The sequence below is a fragment of the Solanum tuberosum genome, unplaced genomic scaffold (genome assembly GCF_000226075.1).
Source record: "Solanum tuberosum cultivar DM 1-3 516 R44 unplaced genomic scaffold, SolTub_3.0 scf00092, whole genome shotgun sequence".
NCBI lineage: Eukaryota > Viridiplantae > Streptophyta > Magnoliopsida > Solanales > Solanaceae > Solanum > Solanum tuberosum.
The window spans coordinates 780305-800587 of NW_006239019.1; the positions used below are offsets into that span (position 1 = coordinate 780305).

Here is a 20283-nt window from a genome sequence, read left to right on the forward strand (position 1 = left end):
TAGTACTATCATCTCTCAGTTATGGCTCCTGATGCTACTGATGCTCTTGCAGGTTTTGATTCTTTTTACTTCTTTTTCTTGAAGTTTACTGCAAACATGTTGTTTTTTAATATATGTGTATGTTGAAATTGTTTTGAGCAGTTAGAGAAAAAGTTAATAAGTTTCTGAAGGCGGCTTGTTCAGGGGATATTGAGCTTTTCAAGAGTAAGTTTACAATTTCCTGTTTTATTTTGGGGGTTTCAGTTTATGCGATGCTATATAGTGTTGATCATTGTGAAACAGAGTTGGCAAAGCAACTGGATGATGGAAAAGGGTTGGCTGGTACGGTGGCGGATGTGAAGGATGGTAATAAAAGAGGGGCATTGATTTTTGCCGCAAGAGAAGGCAAGATTGAGTTGTGCAAGTATTTGGTGGAGGAATTGAAGGTTGATGTCAATGAAAAAGATGATGAAGGTATTTTCTAAACTACAGTAATAAAGTTGTATAAGCCTAATTTGAGTTATTGTTTAGAAGAAGCACCTAGTGGTTGAGACCCGTGACAAAAACATTAGGTGAATTCTTCCAATCTTTTCTAGCCTTGGTGAGCAGAGTTATCGGATGCCTGTTGCTGATGGGAGATGGTAAATATCATGTGAAATTAGTTGAGGTGTATGAAAGGTGTCCGAACACCGCGTTCATCAAAACAAAAAGTTATTGTTTAGAAGAAATTGGCTCTACAGATTGTGTTCTGATTGAAGTTCCTATCTTTTTACCTCTTTAAAGTTTGAGGGCATGTACCATTGGAAATTATATGTTTCCTTGTTTGTACAAAAATATTTGACAACATTGTAGTGCCTAACTGCGGACAATTCAAATATTTGAGTAGTCTTTCAAGAAAATGATATGATAGATGAAAATATAGTACATAAAATTAAAGTAGATATGAAGATACCTAATAATTGAAAGATAAGTTCTATAGAATAGTTGTGAGACCCATAATGTTATATGGGAATGAATATTGTACTTATGATGCGCTCGACTTGTCAACAAAATGAGAATCATAAAAATGCCAATGTAAAATTAATGTGCAGTCATACAAGTTCAGTTAAAATTAGAAATAATCACATTATGCAGTTAGTACACATCAATAATAAAATGAGAGAAGGACTTTTGTAATGGTTTGTATGTGTCCCTATGCAGGCCCCTAAATGCACCTATGTAGGTGTGATAGTGTGATGATTGAAGTGCTAAAAGGGGACAAGGTAAAACTAAAATTACAAGGGTGGGAGTTATCTCAAATGACCTAAAATATCAAAGAATCAATGCGAACTTGGGAATTCAAAACAATAGATGCAAATAATACCTATAAGTAGTACTAATTCAGTGTGGTCAAGCATATGATTTAGGGACCCTCTAATTTTGAAAACCCTTAATTTGCTTTGAAAGAAAAATTATTCTTCAATATAGGAATGGTGGACTCAAATACAGCGGAATATATGGAGGATTCACATTATTGCTCCCAATTTATTTGATTTTGAGGCTCTTATTGATTGGTTGATTGATATGTGCTGAAAGTGATATTTCTGTAAACTGATTTGAATATGTTGTTCATCATAGGTGAGACTCCTCTTCTTCATGCTGCTAGGGAAGGACACACTGCAACTGTCCAGTACCTCATAGAACACGGTGCAGATCCTGCAATACCCAGCGCCTCGGGGGCAACAGCTTTGCATCATGCTGCAGGAAATGGTAGGTTCTTCCTCTTGTTAATAGAAGTGACTGAAGCTTCTGTTTGTGCCAGGGAAAGATTCCTGGGTTCATATGCATTTAATTGCCGTAAGTTTTTGGCTCTTGTACACTGAACTCTTCTATTTAAGGAGTTCCACATTTTTAAATAAAAATGTTTGACAAACATGCCAATATATATATCTTTTTTAAATTTTAGTTGTTTGATATTAATTGATGGAACTTTTGGGGGATAGAAATTGTTTGGATGCTAGGAATATGAAAGAAAATTGTATTGAGAATTTGTCATATTATATAATATGCAAATTTCCTTTTTAGCAAAGTTGACATTATTATTGAATCACCTAATAATAGTATAGTGACCCATGTTTTGGGAGTAAAAACTAAGAACTAAATCCGTTCAACGAATTGGTCAAAGTTCTTATCATAAGCTAATAAACACAGATCAGGCAAGGAAATAAGGCTATGATCGGCACTTCAGCAGTAAGAAGCAGAGATGGATAGGGCGGGGTTTGCTATGTTTTCTATTTGCTTCACACTTTTCAGCCTTTCAGGTCACATTTATACTTTCAACTGTTGAAAACCGAACTTTAGCCTCTATTTTGTTGGAACATCTGACGTTTCTTGCTTCATCACCTTTTCTTTCCCTTCCCTCTGTCAATGCTACATCATTTGTTCTCAATTGATGACTTGAAATAACCTTAGATTTCTAGAGCTTCAAAGAGCTGGCATAACTCAAGAACGTTATCTGATATTGTTATTTATGCAGGATTGAATCACTATATAAATAAAGATGTAGTAAGGAAGCTGTCTAATACTTCTGTGTCTCATTTGTTTGTTCTTCTCTACTGATGAAAGTGTATTACTAAGAAGATCAGTCTAAGTTAACTCTACGAGGAACATAAAATTTGGGTTGTTGGTCATATAACTAGCCTTTGCTGTGTTCATAACAAACACATTATGAGACATCTTCATCTCAAAATTTCATAATTGGTAGGAAGATTTTTTTTTCCCAAGCTGTTGAAGCTTGAAGATAAGCAAGACTAGTTCTGCAGGCTGGAAAAAGGCCATCTTCTCCTCCCCATTATACCAAAGGATGCATGTGCAGTTATATTTCCCCTGGATAAAACTTTCTTGTTTCTAAAGAAAAACTCTAAATGGCTGGAATCTAAGAAAGTGAATCTAGCTATTTCAGCAGCCATGTTCATTGTAGAGTATAGCTCTGTTGCTATTATAAGCTGCTCCCTCCATTTTTACTTTGAACTCATTCGTTTTACTTGACACGATGAATAAGAGGACAATTGAAGATAGCTGTTTCTTTACGCTAAGTGACGGAAGTTTGATGGGCTAATACTTGGATTTCGTTATCTGATATATGAATCTCAGAGAAGTGTATTTTTCGGCTTGATTTGAATTTTTGGGGTTGTTTATAAATGATGCATGAATGTTAAGGAAAACTTTAGAAAGGAGGTCCACGAGTAGAAACTATGCTTGACTGGAGAACATGATTAATTGCATGCAATTGAGTACTCACTATTACAGAATTCACAAAGAGGCAGACTGATAGCCTGTGGGGATCTCTGCTGCAATTTTTTAATCATCATAAGCATAGCTGTTCTGCCACAGTTTTTTCACTTAATCCTAACATTTTCTTTTTTTTCTTCTCTTCTAAGTAGTCTGAATGTGAATGGAGTGGGGTGTCAAGAACAGAAGCACATGTGAAAGGAAATTCCACAAATTCTCCTGAAATATATTTGCAGAATTTTGTAGAGAATCATATTTTGTAGATTCTTTACCTTTTGGTTTATCCCTTGTATACGTCCAACTTGGCCATGTTTATGAATGAAATACTTTTACCTTATCCAAAAAAAATAGTACTTGCAGATTTATTTCCTTGTTGGCACATAGTCTGAATCAGGGATCTAATCATGTTCTGATGGATATCAGTAGTTGAGATCGTTCTGATGGATATCAGTAGTTGAGATCTTAGTGTCAGCTTTAACTTCTCTATTGGTAAAACAATGAGAGAAATCAATCAACATGTCATTCCTTATTGCTTTATTGTTATTTATTGTGGTGTTGATGTGTGTAGCTACATGCACTCTTCAATTTATTTGTACTTCTTTACATAGAGTGACACTTCATTGTGCATTGTCTTTGTTTGCAGGACATGTTGAATTGGTTAAATTGTTACTGTCAAAGGGTGTAGATGTTGATTTACAAAGTGAGGCTGGAACACCGCTTATGTGGGCTGCAGGTTTCGGCCAGGAAAAGGTTGTCAAGGTTTTGCTGGAACACCATGCTAATGTGAGTGCTTTGTTACCTGTTTAAACCCCTCTTTCTCAATTTAACAATACCAGCCATTGTTTAACTGTTCTCTTGACAATACAATAAAGCCATAAAAATTTCATTAACCTTTAAAAAAAAAATCATCCCTTCTCTTTTTTCGTCTAACACATTTTTAACGGCTAGCCAAGGTGGTGAATTTTCTAAACTGCCATGGCAGCCTATTCTAACGTCCATCAACCTTCACCAGAAAACTGATTAACGTATTTGTATAATCTAATTTGTATTATCATTGTTATTGTTGTTGTGAAATTTTTTTTACGCTAATTGTTATTGTTGTTGTTGTTAAAAAAAGTTAATTCCTGACGTACGTATCTGAATATCTGGGATGGGAGATATTAAAGATACTCGTGCAAATCAAGAGAAACATATATCTTCATCATCGTCTAGTGAATTATCAGATCTATGCAACGAGTTACAGTTCTCTTGACAAAGTGGAAAGCAGTTGCATGGTTTTAGTATTTCCTATATAATTAAAGCTTCCTAGTTGGTCACTCAGTTCATTGTGGTTTTATAACAGGGAGAAAATTTTCAAACCTTGCCGTCACCCTTACCGATAAAAATTTCACCCCACCCCTCCCCTTCAAAAGAAAAAATGAGTCAGGCCACTGAGGAGGCATGTTGGTAAATAATAGAAGTATCCCCTCTCTAACATGTAACAACTAAAGATTTTAGATGAGGTGGTTCCACAACCAAACAAATCCTTGAACAGGTTTCTTGCACTGATGTATTCAAAAACCGGCCAATTAATAGATGTTAAGATGATACTTTTTCCCTTTTGCCAAACAGTGTAGAGTTGCCATTCCCAACCTGCCCACTCTTCTTTTCTCACCCCCTCTCCTCTTTTCTTTTTTCTTTTTTCTGTATTTGATAAAAATAATAATAAAAAAATTTGACTTGACTATCTTCTTTCATGCTTTTCTGTTTCAGTTAGGGTGTGTTCGGTATGGAGGAACATATTTTTGGGAAAATGTTTTCCAATTTGTTCATGTTTAGTTGGTCAAAACTTTTAGAAAATATTCTTCTTAGGAAAATAAGTTGTTTAAAAATGAGGAAAATGGCTTTCTTAATGAAAGTCTCAAAAAACAAGTTCTACCCGCGGCATTCCACTTTCCTCTCCACCCTTCAATACACCTCATCTTCACCCCCACACCTCTGTATCCCCATCTCCACTTCCACTTTCCTCTCCACCTTTCAACCCACCCCCACCATCCAACCTTCATCTCTCATAGTATTTGTTTAGATTATATATAAATAGTTTTAGGGTAGTATTTTTTGCTTATATACCAAACACAAGAAAATAATTAAGAAACCCATTTAGTTTCCTAGAAGTTAGCTTAGATATGGAGAATTGTCCCTGTTTGTATCTGGTGGACAACTTGGAAGGACAGGAATGTTATAGATGTTTAATTCCCAAAAAAAGGAATGCTATCGATGTTTTGATAGCATAGAGAATAGTATGCAAAAGGTTAAGCTAAACTACCTTTTGTTACTATGTTTTTGGTGTAATCAAATCTATTCAAATGATACTCTCTCCATAATTGATGTTCTAGATTCAATTTAGGTAGGAGTTAGCAGGATTTTGAAGTAAAATTTTGTAAATATGGTTTTCAGTACATAGGTATGTACTGTTTGTGAGAAATATATGAAGTTACCCGTTCCAAAGAAAAAAGAGTTAGCTTAGATATAGTATATACTATATACAACAGTTTTTGATTAGTTGATTCAACTAAAGATAAATTTTTCTTTCATAAGTTTAATTAGATCAATTCTATTATGCATACAGCCCCTGATTTACATTTTTTACTTGTTAGAAAGGGCATGTGTTGATAATATTTGGAAAAATCCAAGTCCTAGATTGGTCCCCCCACCCATTTTGATGCATTCTTCTCTTCTGTTGAGGATGGGTTTGTGGTGTATGTGTGTGTGAAGATAATCTTTTGAAAAAAATATACTCCCTCTGTCCAAGTTTATGTGATGTAGTTTTACTTGACACAGAGTTTAAGAAAAGAAAAAATGACTTTTGAAATTTGTGGTCCAAAATAAGTCATAGATATTTGTTGCTATAAATCATTTCATTAAGGTATAATGGACATTTTAAAGTTAAATTGTTATTAAAAATAGAACTGTCTTTCTTTTTGGAACCGATTAAAAAGGAAAGTGAGTCATATAAATTAGTACAGAGGGAGTATTTCTATTTGTTCATTTGGCCTAAAAAGTTACTTTGTGCAGGTTCATGCTCAAACAAAAGATGAAAATAATGTCTGTCCTTTGGTATCAGCTGTAGCAACCGATTCATTGCCTTGCGTGGAGCTGTTAGCAAAGGTCAATAAAATTCTATTTTTTCATTAAGACTGCTCACTGCATATATTCATTAGATTGTTCTACTTTTTCACTTTATGTACTTTAAATTGCTGAATCCAATTGAGTATCCCGAAGAAGTTGTGTTGCAGAAAACATATAGTGCTTTTGTGCTTTTGTTTGATGTATTATACTATTATCATTCTGCACTTTGCTATGTGTTGGAACCATGCGAAATTTGTGCTAAGATTAAATCACAAGAAACTGCTTTGATCATACGAGAGCTATGTGAGACTTGGCTCTATTACACCTTTAAGGTTTTCTTTCCTGAAACTCTCAACTCCTATTCTGCTTTTTTATCCTTTTTAATATTTGTTTGAATAAAGTTAAGGTTAAACATGCTTAAAAGGATAAAACAAGGCCTTGAGAGATACCCCTAGAAAATTAAACAAGTAAAACTGCTAAAGATAAAAGGGGAAAATATTCAATTGTGTACATTCAGTTTATTACCAGCATTAGGTGGTGAAGGGTAAAAGGGGTGGGTTCATTATTCACAGAGTTTCGAACTTTGCGCCACTGGTCCTAGGAAATTTCTCGGTTATAGAAAAAAACTATTACCAGCAAAACTAACATATTTTAACCTCAATTTCACAGGCGAAACAAGCCATTTAAAATATAATGTTACAATATAAAGTTTAGTGACAAACTGTTTGGGACTTAAATTAGACTTCAGCTTTCAGGTTTATCTAAATAGGTAATTCAAACATTTCTTTTCAGTGGATGCTCATCCTTTACAGTTTTATTATCTTGTTTTTCGATTTTGCTTTATGTTCCTTTTGCCTTTCTGTGGAAATGGGTTCCTAAAAGTACTTGAGGAGCAAAGTTTGATCTCCTCTGCTTGTTAAATCTGCAACAGTTGTTAATGGCTCACATCCATGTTGCATTTATTTCAATGATTCTCTTTTAATTCTCTCTTTTTGTTTCTGAGATGTAGGAGAGGCTTTGCTTTAGAGCTTTATGACTGGTTAAGCCCAATATATGAATTTTTTTTATGACCACATAGGTTTATGAATTTTGTGCACCTTACTTGTCGAGGCATAAGCCAAGGCAAGAACCCAACCACCTTTGTCAACATAGTCACACCTTATTAAAATATAAAAAGCGAAAGCATACAATTCAGAGGGAGTTTAGATAGTAGATAAACACATAAAAGACACTCAATATTGCTTAATTAGTTTTGATCCAATAAAATAATGTAATCAATGTCGTAAATAATGTAATTGCAAGATAGGGGTGCTTCCTACTACTTATCTTGGTCTACCACTTGGAGCATCTTATAAGGACCAAACAGTATATAGGTTTCGATGATTGAAAGGGTAGAAATGAGATTTGCTGACTGCAAAAGAGATGCTAAAAATATCATACTATCTTGAAGGAGTGGGAAGAGTTCTTTGGGTATGTATCATTTAGGGTAGGTGATGGGAGTAGGATAGGTTATGGAGATACAACATCTCCGGGAACAAGTAATTGAGTACTACATTTACAAATATGTATATAGTTTCATGCCAAAAGGAGATGTCAATTCAACGAATTCAAAGGGTCCAAGGTTAAGAAATTCATATGGAATAGAGGATTTAGGAGGAACATGCAAGTTTGTGAGGTCATGGAATTTCAGTCTAGTTAAGACACTTCAAAAAAAAGTTCCCCACCAGCTAGCCCGTGATGTATAGAAATGGGGAGTGGAGAATAATGGCATCTTTTTGTGAAGTCCTACTATTAGAAATCTCTAGGTACGGAAGAGTACACTTCTCCAAATATTTGGTGTTCCATTTCACGTGGCTATCTACAACGTTACTTTGGCGGTTGAGAATTTGGGGAAGGAGGATTACATGTGTAGAAGCTTTGCTGAAGATGTGAATCATCTTCTTCACATTATCCGTCTTGCTTGTGGTGGGAAATACTATGTTGGTTTGGTCTTTAATGGGCGTTGTCAGGCATGGTTAGAGAAGTATTGTTTAGTGGATCTTTCAAAGACAAAAGAGATGAAGCACGGCGTTGGATGTTGCTTCCTATCGCTTACGTGGACTGTATGTAGAGAAAGAAATAAGAGCTTTTGATGGAATAGAGAAGAACTTTGTTACGCTTATGGAATAGACTCTTATCCCTTAATGTGTTTTGGTGCACCCACGAGGTCACTATAGGTATAGAAGCTTGGGTGTCATTTATAGAAATCATATCTTTTTTAAGGTTCTGTACTGTTTGATATTCTTCTTGTATATGTATATTTTCTTTCCCATCGCTAATACAATTTATTCTTTGATAAAAAAAGGAATAACAACACTTTGGTCCTAAAATTATTGGTAAATTTTGCTTTTGGTCCTTGTGATATGACTCAGGATATTTAACCTTTAATTTTTGAGAAAATACATAAAACCCCCCTGAACTTGACAGCACAACTTACTTTAGCACTTAAACTATACAGGCGTTTATTTACCCCCCTAATTTCATTTCGCGTGAATTTAATACCATCCTAACGGATGACGTGGCAAAAGAAGAAAAGGAAAATTTGCGTTAAGTTATTTTTAAAAAAAAGTAATGGTCCCACTTTGTGTGTGTCATCCTCTTTCTCCTTCTTCAAACTCTACATTCAAAGTATATTTTCTCGTTAAACACATGAACAAAAAGAATCACATTCAAGACCCACATAATTTTTTTTACTCTTTTCTTTGGAGATTTGATTTTTCTTAAAAAGACTTGAGCATAAAAGAAGATGAGGTTTTGTCAACCGATCTATAATGTTAATGGTTGGCAATGGCGATTGAAGCGATGGTAGAGAAAGGTTTTTTTTTTAAAAAAAAAATCACTACAAATAAATGTGTTTTTCTTGAATTAGTTAAGAATTAGATCTTGATTAGTATATAAAAATAAAAAATGAAGAACACCGATAATCGACAATGGCAGTAAATGACGTTGAGTATTGAAAAAAAATCACTGCTAATGACTTCAATTTTCTTAAACTAATTAAGAACTAAAGATTAACTAGTATTTAAATATTCTGAAAAAGAAAGAAAGAAATGAATTTAAAAAATCAAAAATTCAATTTTTAGAGAATTTCCAATGTGGCTATGGCGTGGCACTGATGTGGTTATGATGTGTCAATGACATGGCGTGTGTATAATACACTTGCCAATTTGGGACTGGTATTATATTTTTAGGGTGGTATTAATTCACTTCAAATATATTAAGGGGGGTATTTAAACGCCCGTATAGTTGAAGTGTTAAAGTAAGTTATGCTGTCAAGTTCAGGTTTTTTTTTAATGTATTTTCTCTTAATTATTCAAGATGTGTGTTTTTGGCCCTTCATGTGAAAATATGTTATATTTGACTATTTACAGAATTACATTACCATCAAGTATGGAGTAACAATTCAAATTTAACATATTACATGAGTAATTAGGTAGTGAAACAATTAATAATTATGTTGAATTTGTGAATATTCACAAGCAAAGGGATTAAAAATTACCCAATTCAATCAATTGAAGATTTAATGTGCTTAGTCAGATATCATAGGGACCAAAATCAGAATTTATCAATAATTGAGTGATTAGAAATGCTATAAACCCTAAAAATGTTCCGAGAAAAGAGAAGTTAATGGAATTGAAAGACGGAGTGTTTGGTTCTACTTGGAAAGAGGAGTCGATGGAGTCTCGACTGTTGGGTGGCCCAGTGGTTTGGTTGTGGGAGTTGGGACTTCCATGTTGAAGGTCGCGAGTTCGAAACCCCTTGCTAGCGAAATCAAGGGGTTTGCCTTCTGGGTCGAGCTCGTCGCACCGGGCTTGCCTAATGCGGGTTACCTCTCATGTGTGGTTTGTGAGCTATTGTATAGGAGCTGATGTTTTACTTTGTGTGCACCCAAAGCGTAGCGGCTGTGGGTTTCCCTTGTCATAAAGGAGACAGATAATATATGATCATGTTGTTCCCAAAGAATTACTGTTTATCAGCTCTTCTTTGATCTTCCTTTTTTATCCTATGATTCCATTTGAAGTTGTGCATGCTCTACTTTTAGACCCTTGAAGATACAGAGTACAACTAGCACGTTTGGTTCTCAATCCAAGATGCTGGAGAAAACATTGCTTCCATATTCAAAGATGGTTTATTGTGTAAAACAATCTTTTCTATCTACTTATCCAAAAAGGAAAAAAGAAAGAAAATTCATGTTCTCCCTGAAAAGCAATTTTTGCATTTGCTACACCAGATTGGAACTGTTGTATGTGGGGCGATCTATTTCACTTATTGGAACTGTCTTTTTCAATTTCTCCACTTTGGTTTGGATTTTGCTATGTTGCTTGATTAAGCATGCCATCTGTCTACTCAAGGCTTAACTTCTTTTATGCTACCATACAGGCAGGGGCTGATGTCAATGTTAGGACTGGTGATGCAACTCCTTTGCTCATTGCTGCTCATAATGGTAGTGTAGGAGTCATTAACTGCTTACTACAAGCTGGAGCTGATCCTAATGCGGCTGAGGAGGTAATTGAAAAGAAAATCTAACGGAATATAATTTTCTTTATTATTTCACATATTTTGGAAGAAATTTCCAAGGACTCCTTTATAATGTTGGAAAGTTGATTCCAAATAATTTTAGTTTTATTTTCGTATCTTCTGTTTGTCAAGCACGTGTCAATTATATGCCTTGTCATCACTTTTGAGTCTACTACCTCTTATTCTCTTTCAGATCCCTTGTAGAATCTAGGTACCTTGGCCATCTTTTCCCGGGGTTTTTTGAAGTTGAAGATATGTTCGTAAACCCGGACTTTTAGAGTGGGAACTTAAAATCTTAGGGTTATGGGTCAATGGTTCATGATTTTGTTGAGAAAAATAATTCTATTTTGACTTCATAAGCATATCACAATTTTTTGTTAATATTTCTGAAATAAATAATTTTCAATAATATACACCATAAATTTGTTGTATTTTAAAAACAATCCTTATTGAGTTAATTCAATACTTTCACATTCTCCAATGTAGTATCTTTTCATAGAATATGGATCAAATCTAAGTTGCTTGGACTCTTCACTTTTGGTTCCGCACCCGTGTCGACACAACATGGGTGTGGGATCCGTGTCCGATTTGGTCAACTGATTTTGGGTACTTTGACCAAAACCGATGGGGAAAGTCGGGACAGTTTTAATGATTTCTATAATCAATACAAAAGTTGAGGTGAAATTGAAGAAAATGGAATACCTTTTATATAAAAATTTCTATGCCACTCCGTTTCCTTTAATCTCCTTCCAGGATTCTCCTCAAGTTCTCTACATAATATCTCATAATTTAGGTTTTATAACTCTATTTTTAGATATTTTAATTAATTTTTAGGCGAATCCCCGCACCCGTATCCATATCTCCGAATCTTAAAAATTAGATAACTAACTTATATACTAATGTGGTGTCCAGGTTACACCATGCTCCTTACTGTCATTTTGTTACGTAGTAATGAAATCTCTCTTTTTACGACCAAAAAAACCTATATCTACCAAGGTGTAAGCTTGTTACCCCGCTCACTGTGCTCACATCCACACACGCAAAAAAAAAAAAAAAAAGAGGAGAGGGAAAAGAAAAGACATGAATCTTATAATACGGACTGTAATCTGTTTTGCGTCTAAAGGTGAAAATCCTTTCTGCTCCATTGTTGAGCATTAATGAAGACTACTGCTGCGATCCTCACCATTTTGGAGATGAAAAGCTCTAGAGAGAGATATCTGGGACAAATAAGAAATACCTGGCTGAAAAGGGGAATGTCAGTCATAGAACATATAAAACCAAGATTAGGGTTAGGTATTTTACTAATTGTGGTTTCTTAATGATCTTTTATAAGAAATTGTAAACCTGGTCATTTTGTTGTATAACAGTCAATCCGATGGGTTTTCTGGTCCTACTGGTGGATTCTCCTGTTCTGACAGGTTTTCAGGTAAACTGTGACCTGTTTCTTTTGGGTTGACAAATCAACTGGTCTAATCTGGGGTTCAGAACATTTAACTGAAGAAAGTGTAGGGGAGTGCTTAGCTTTGCTGGATCAGACATGGTACCATGCATTCACTATTAGCAGAACTAAGATTTAGTACTATAAGTGCATTATGTAATGTGTCTGCGTAACTTTCTTTCAGCTTACCGTTTGCTGAAGGCTGATGCTCAATTGTGTCGTGCTTTCTGGATCATCATTCATTATGGTGAAAACCGACATCTTTACATAAAGAGTTGATGTATTATGTGTGATACCACTATAGATGTGACTTGAAGTGGCCTGGGAGTTTTCTTTTTGTCCTTGTCTACTGTATCTTTAACTTAGTATATGTGATCCATTCTGATCTAATTCAACGACTCAGTGTCTGTACTTAACATATACTCGTATGGATTCTCCCTGGTATTCTGAACTTTCTTCTGGGTGAACACAGAACTTCAATCATGAACTTTGTTAATTTCTGAACAAGTCGCTGGAAAAAAATCTATTAGTAATTTCAGCAAGGACTGTTAATTGATACCGAAGTATTACTTTTGCTATTATTTCTACAGGATGGTACCAAGCCAATACAAGTTGCAGCTGCAAGCGGCAGTAGGGAAGCTGTTGAAGCTTTATTGCCCGTCACAGAACGGATTCAGAGTGTTCCAGAATGGAGTGTGGATGGAGTGATTGAGTTTGTGCAATCTGAATATAAGAGAGAACAGGTACTTAATTTGTGTTTCTGTAAGATAAATTGCTGCTGATTTTGGTCTTCTGTCAGTTGCTTGCAAATATTGGAATTAGCTCGGTGATTATTTCCTTCCATTCTCATGCAAATTTCAGCTTCTTTTTTATTTGTCTAAACTGTGATGATACCAGGAAAGAGCAGAAGCTGGGAGGAAAGCAAACAAGTCAAGAGAGCCTATTATTCCAAAGAAAGATTTACCCGAGGTCTGTTATTAGTGGTCACTATTGTCTTTTTTTGTGTGAACTTTGGGTCATTCCGTTATCATGAAAAGTATTGACTACCTCCTTCTGTTGTTTCTTTTTTTACATTTGCCTTTTTGTATAATGTCAATAAGTGGGAACCAAAGCAAGCCATTTCTGAAAATGGAAGAAAGTGAGCATATAAGTTTCTCGTGTGTATGTTATCTTTCAATCTTGATTTCTTCTGGTGAAGCACTCTTGAAGACAGACTTAAAATACTTTCATCGTGAATATGACAATACATCCAATTTAGGCAACAAATGGAATTTGATTGTGCGAGTATATGTAGTAAAAAACATAATAAATACTGCATTTGGGGGCATGAAATTAATGTCTTCAATAAGTCCAATGAACAATGTTGTGGGAACAGTTCAATGTTTGCTTATGGTTCTGACCCAGTTAAACACTTCCTAGGGCTTCAAAATGCATAAAGTTTCTCTTCTAGTCAGTGAAGTCATAACAGTGACGTGGTTCCAGACTTCCGTTTCAGCTGGCTTCAAATTGCACAGAGGATCAATATCTTTTTATACTGTGTTTTACTTATGTCTCTCTTTCATTTGAAGAACCTCAGCATGGTCAACATCTTGTGTTGGAGAACCAGTTTACAGAACAGTGCTAAATATCTTTCATCAGCATAATTAATTGGTTTATAGGTGAGTCCTGAAGCAAAGAAGAGAGCTGCAGATGCAAAGGCGAGGGGAGACGAGGCATTTAAGGGGAATGATTTTGCTACAGCTATAGATGCTTACACACAGGTACCTATTAGTCTTATTGAATTCCTCCTGAATTCCCAGATCTACCCCTTCCTCAGTAAAATACTTGCAAAAGGGAAAAAGAAAGAAGATAATGATGAGAGGAAGTAATTATCTTCTTCATGGTGCAAGTATATGGATTAAAGACTAATTATGAGTGTGGATGCATCACTTACGAGGCTCACTTGTGTTTGCTAATAATCTGCAGGCAATCGATTTTGATCCAACTGATGGCACTCTGTTTTCCAATAGAAGTCTTTGTTGGCTCCGCCTGGGTCAAGCTGAACGTGCCTTAAGTGATGCCAGGGCCTGCAGAGAACTTAGACCAGATTGGGCAAAAGGTTGTTATCGGGAAGGTGCAGCTCTACGTCTATTGCAGGCATGCCCTTCTTCTCCTGGAGTCAAATTTTGCTAACTTATATTCCTATATTTTCTGATATTCTATTATTTCATTTTCAGAGGTTTGAAGAGGCAGCCAATGCTTTCTATGAGGGTGTACAGATCAACCCTGATAATATGGAGCTCGTAACTGCTTTCAGGTATGCATGTTGAGACTTGAAGCTCTTCATTTAGCAAATGCAGTAGTTTCTATATCCAAGTTTTTCTCATTGTCGTGTGGTACTAATATGATTGCAGGGAAGCTGTTGAGGCTGGTAGAAAAGTTCATGCCACAAACAAGTTTAATTCGCCGTCATCCTTGAGTTAGAAAGCGCATAATGAGAGAGAACAAATGGTCGCTTCTTTTATCTGGGCGATAGTTTTTTCACTGGAGCAAGTTGATTATGGGGCATGCCTTTTTTGAGTAGTTCCAAATGGATTATTTAATCTTTTGTTCTGTTGCATCTTCAGCAATTTATAGACCAACAACATGATATAAATACTTTTAAGCTTTCTTATGTGTTAATCCTGCAAATCTCAAGTTTTCACTTGTGAGTAATTTCAAAGTCATTATTTTTATTCTGTTTAGGGCTTGTTTGGAAAGCCACCTGGTAATTGAAATTGGTGTTATTAACACTGACCTATTTGTTTGCCTTAGTGTAATTACGCTGTAACTAAACATATACTATTTGGTTGCACAAGTGTAAAAGATTAATCACAAGGTTATATTGAATTTGAAAATAAAAATTATTTATTTAAAAATACAAATTTATATTAGACAAATAATTAGGTCCTTTATAAATGATATTTAAGATATATAGCCTTTTGAAAATATATTAATTATGTTTATGTTCTTGACTAATATTATAAAAAAGAATTGATTTATATTTTTTAATCTAGTATATTCTAATTAAATTAATCATAAACACTAAAGTATGGAATTTCAATAAACATCTTTAAATGCATGTTTGACAAACAAATTAATATTATAAATTTTGACAAAAAAATTATCTATGAAGTCTAACTTTAAAAAAATAGCTTTCAATGTAAAATATTGAGTCAATACTCCTAAAACAAATGAAATTGAAATTATAATGTAAGTTCTAAATTCAAAATAAAAAAGTTAACATAATACTCTTATGTCAATTATACCCTGCAACTAAACAGAACCGTCAGTGTAATTACACCATTAGTCTTTAACTGGAGGATGGTGCTTGGGTTTTACAAACTATAAAAGGAACAACGGTAAGGTTCAGCTTCCTTTGTTTCTCTCTCTCTAGGTATAGGAAACTATCCATTAATCATATATATATATATATAAAAGAGAACCTTAGGTCCGCCTACGTGGCGTAACCACAAATTAAAATTCTCTGTTAATTTATTTATTTTTAAAACTAGCCTTCCTCTTTCATGAAAAGTTGTGATTTTTATGAAACATTGTGATTTTAATGAAAAGTTGCGACTTTAATGAAGAGTTGCGACTTTTATGAAAAGTTGTAACTTTTATGAAGAGTTGTGACTTTTATGAAAAGTTGCGACTTTAATGAAGAGTTGTGACTTTTATGAAAGGTCATGACCTTTTCGAAGGGTTGCAACATTTCCAAATAGTTGTAACATTTCTGATAAGGCACAATAAATATTTATTCACACTACTCTTTGTTGTCTATAAATAGAGGGATTTCCTCTCATTTTAAAACAACGAAAATTCTGAACCTCCTCCTCCTCTTCTTCTTCACAATTAAATATTTGGGTACTTTGTTCTTGTTGAGTGGCTCATTGACACCATTACTTATGTTACAGATCATGGTATGTATTTTTACAATCATTAATTTATGCTTATGTTATTAAGGATAAATGATAAGATGTAATAATTTTCATTTTTCTTTACATTATTAATGTTTGTTACTAGGTAATCTTGTACATAAGATAATATAGTGTTTTAATTTTAATGTCCGATAGGTTTTAAGTATTATTTTATAAATTTCGTGATATTAAATTTCCGCGCGAAGAGCGGATAATTTTACTAGTTAAATAATAAGTAATCTGATTATTATATAAATATTTGCGTGCATAAATTTTTTGCTCAGCAAAAAGTTGGACAATTTAGATCGTTTGAATATGATTTGAAATCAGATGGATAAAATTGAAGTTTTGTTTGAATATGTAATATGAATTTCTTAAATTATATTTTCTTTATTGTAAAATTTTAGAAGTCGTGAAAATTTTAAAAAGAAATAATCAAATTTTTATATTATCTTACGAAATTGACAAACTATAATTCATAAACAAAATATCATAATATGTTGTGACAAAATTATACCCAATATTTTACGCGAATAAGAGGATATGTGTTTTAAGGCTTAAGCTTGCTGATTAATTGTGTATGTGTTGTTCTATTGTTAATTATGTTACATAATTAAATGCAAAGTCCTAGAAAATAATTTTTAAAATAAGAAAGAATTGATTGAATGCAAAGTCCTAAATTGATTAACGTGAAAGATACTGTAGTGATTACATAATGAACTAATGTTTTGAAATACCCTGATCCAAGGATGAGAGATTAGATTAAAATAATAATAATTATATCAATGAAAATAATAATTTATAATAACTCTATCAGAAATTATTATTTTTTTACAATAATTATACTTATCCATATATTTCTCATGTAATTATCTATTCGGTTACATATAACTGCACAATTGCACTACATTTTCTTTCTCATTCTTCCAATTAAGAGTATTCATGCTTTTAATATAATTAATTTATGTGAACATGAGTTGCACGTTAATATCGAGTCAATTAGCAAGTAAAAGATGATCTATAAGGTATCAGAATTATAATTAGATACTAATTTAAAGTACAATTGTGAAATTAATAGAATTTGATATTTCAGATTCTATTTAAATGTTGTAAACAATTTAATTGCACTCATATCAAAATGGATGAAAATATCATCACTGAAGTTTTAGAGAGATAGAATCAACTATGAGCCAGTAGATAAATCACATAAATGAGAAAACAATATCAATAAAATGAGACATACATCATACATGAAATTACTGGTATTGATACAGTTTTTTTTTTGGAAATTGAAACTATTAAAACTGATAGAAATATTTTTTTTTTGAATTAAAACTACTGAAATTGATAAGTTTTTAACCAAGTATTATTGGATTTTCACTCTTTGTACCCTCCACATCTTCAGGAATCAATTCAGCTGGAAAATCACCTCTGAGAATCTGAACTCTGAATTCAATTTTGCTAGTGCTGCACTCTGACAGTTCAAACACAAGTCCATCTCCTTCCTTCAAATTGTTACCATCCACAAATTTTCTCCATCCAGTGCTAATAAATTTATAAGTAGATCTGGCTCCACCGTAATACAAATTCCACTTCTTTCGACCACAAGTAAGAACTACAGGGACTCCAGCAGAAGGAAGCTCTTTGTTCATTTTCTTGGGTAAGTACTGTCAAACATTCAAAGAAATTCAGTAATATAAAAATCACGAGTCCAGAAGAACACAAAGCTTCCAACTATATATATATATATATTAAAACCTAAACTTTAAGCCTAAAACTTATGACATCTAATCTTAAAATTCAACACTGTAAATAATATTTTTTTGTGTTTTTTCACTTGGTATCCGATACCGAGGAAATGAGATCTCTATAACTTGAAAAAAAATTATTTACAAAAATTAACCTTTTTAAATCTTTTATGTTTAAAAAATAAAGATCTCTTATGTATGAAATTGAGAATCTTTCGTAAAAAAGACATACAACTAATTTTTTTTGTAAAGGGCTAGAGAATCATTTCTCTATTCAATACCCATATTCCCAATAAATTGGATCCACCTCAAAAAGTCCACATTGGTGTAAAAAGTTTACAAAGACAACATACTCATTACGAGAACTCTAATTAAGGATGATCGTCACTACTACAAAGAATCATCTTTAAGAAAATATTGAAAATGGAATGATTTATATAGAATGTGGAGGGGAAAATGAGAGTTACCAAACTATAGGTAGGTTTGACGGCGCTCTTAGTGAGAATTATATCAACATACGGTTTTCCAGAAAGTGGCCAATATTCATCATTATCAATTTCCGAGCTACCAATGCTTTCCATCATGATGGATTTACCTTTCTGGTTTGAAACACATTAAAAAATCAAAGAAGAATATAAGTTTTTAAATTATCACGGGGTGTCAAAAATCAGAATAAAGAAAAACAGAAAAATAGAAATTTGTTAAGAATGGTTGAAATGTACATTCATGTCGATTGATTAGATGATTGGAGTTCTTGTTATGGTTTGATTTTGTGTACAAAGAGTACACAAAAATTCTAGAACTGTCAAGAGTGGCTAGTTTGAGTTTTGGGAGTAGGAGGTAGGGTTCCTAGTATTTTCGAAAAACAACTCAAGTACTTTTTTTTTGTTAAACACCTATTCCTATTTACTTCTTTATATAATATTATGCACCGTTACATATAGAGGTGGTCGCATTACTACTAGCACGAAATTATTCAAGCCTAAAAAATTATAGACTCAAATTTTATAACGACTTATTAAAACTGGTAAAAATAATTATTTCTTTGTCTTCTTTTAAAGTTTTAACATAAATAACATGGGCTTCTGTTTGTTTGCTTTTGGAGTTTTAAAACAAATAACGTGAGATTTTGCATGTTTACATAGTTTTTAACACAAATAACATGAATTTTACTTATTTTTAGTTTTTAACACAAATAATGTGGGTCTCTTGAGTTTCAAACACTGATAACGTGGGATCTCTTTGGCTACTTTCGATGTTTTAACACAAATAACGTGGGGTCCATATCTTTTTCTGAAGTTTTTAACGCAAATAACGTGACCCTTTGCTTGCTTTCGAAGATTTTAACACAGTTAATGTGGGGTGGGGATGGGATGGGAGAAAATAGGCAATCATACTTATTTTGCCCTTCTCATTTTTGTTTTTAATTTTAAATAAAGAATTTTTTTTTTTTTTTTTTTTTTTTTTGTGGTTGGTGGGGTGGGGATAGGATGGGAGAAGATATTTTTAAATATAGAATTTTAAAAATGGGATTTTGAACAAGGAAAAATAACACTTTTTCTTTTAATAAGAATTACCAAATTCGAAGAAAGTTACTTCAATATTTCCATTTTAAAGCAATTAAACAGTAGAAAACTCATGAAAAGTCATTGAATTTTTGAAAAACAAATTTTTGCTATCTTATCACAAAATGCTTGAATCATACAATTTGAGATTTGATCATAAACACATATATTTAGTAAAATCATTGAATTTTATTTTTTTTATCATCTAACTAACTTACTTCTAAAACTTTCTAGATGGACTCAACCCCTATGTCGAGTTCCACTAAGACGAATATATGTAATACAAATAGAGCATAGCTTATAAGGGATCCCACATGTATTGAGTTAGATTATCAGTGGTCTGAACCTGTCCAATTTGATAGTGTCACATCAAGTTATAACTGATTACCCAAACTAATTAAAACTCCCAATTATTATTTTTTGAAAAGTCAATTTGCAATTTTTTCGATCACTGCCCAACATTCGATCAATCGATCATATATTCAAAGTTTTGCCTTTATTTTCCTTTTTTTTTTAAATTTAAAAACTACCCTGCCTTTATTTTCCTTTTTTAATTTAAAAACTACCCCCCCCCCCCCCACCACTACATTCCTAATCACCCAATTACTTTTTAGACATCTATAAATAACCTCTCCTTCTTCATTTCTTTCCATTTTTGTCTTAAATTGGTATCAATCATT

General features: G+C 33.3%; 1 protein-coding gene and 1 long non-coding RNA gene across 2 annotated transcripts in view; one reads left to right on the top strand and one right to left on the bottom strand.

The window, feature by feature from the left end:
• On the top strand, positions 1-15105 carry LOC102578876 (ankyrin repeat and KH domain-containing protein 1-like). Its single transcript, NM_001288365.1, is given in 13 exon segments — positions 1-52; positions 142-204; positions 283-453; positions 1597-1728; positions 3893-4032; positions 6304-6396; positions 10777-10902; positions 12943-13095; positions 13250-13321; positions 14011-14112; positions 14318-14488; positions 14569-14648; positions 14746-15105. Coding segments are annotated over 13 exon segments (1404 nt in total). The 5' UTR covers positions 1-21; the 3' UTR covers positions 14816-15105.
• The window catches only part of LOC107060712 (uncharacterized), a 27700-nt gene continuing 21572 nt past the window's right edge, over positions 14156-20283 (bottom strand). Inside the window, exon 3 of the long non-coding RNA XR_001473487.1 lies at positions 14156-14175. This is a non-coding gene — a long non-coding RNA (uncharacterized lncRNA). The remainder of the gene's footprint in view (positions 14176-20283) is intronic.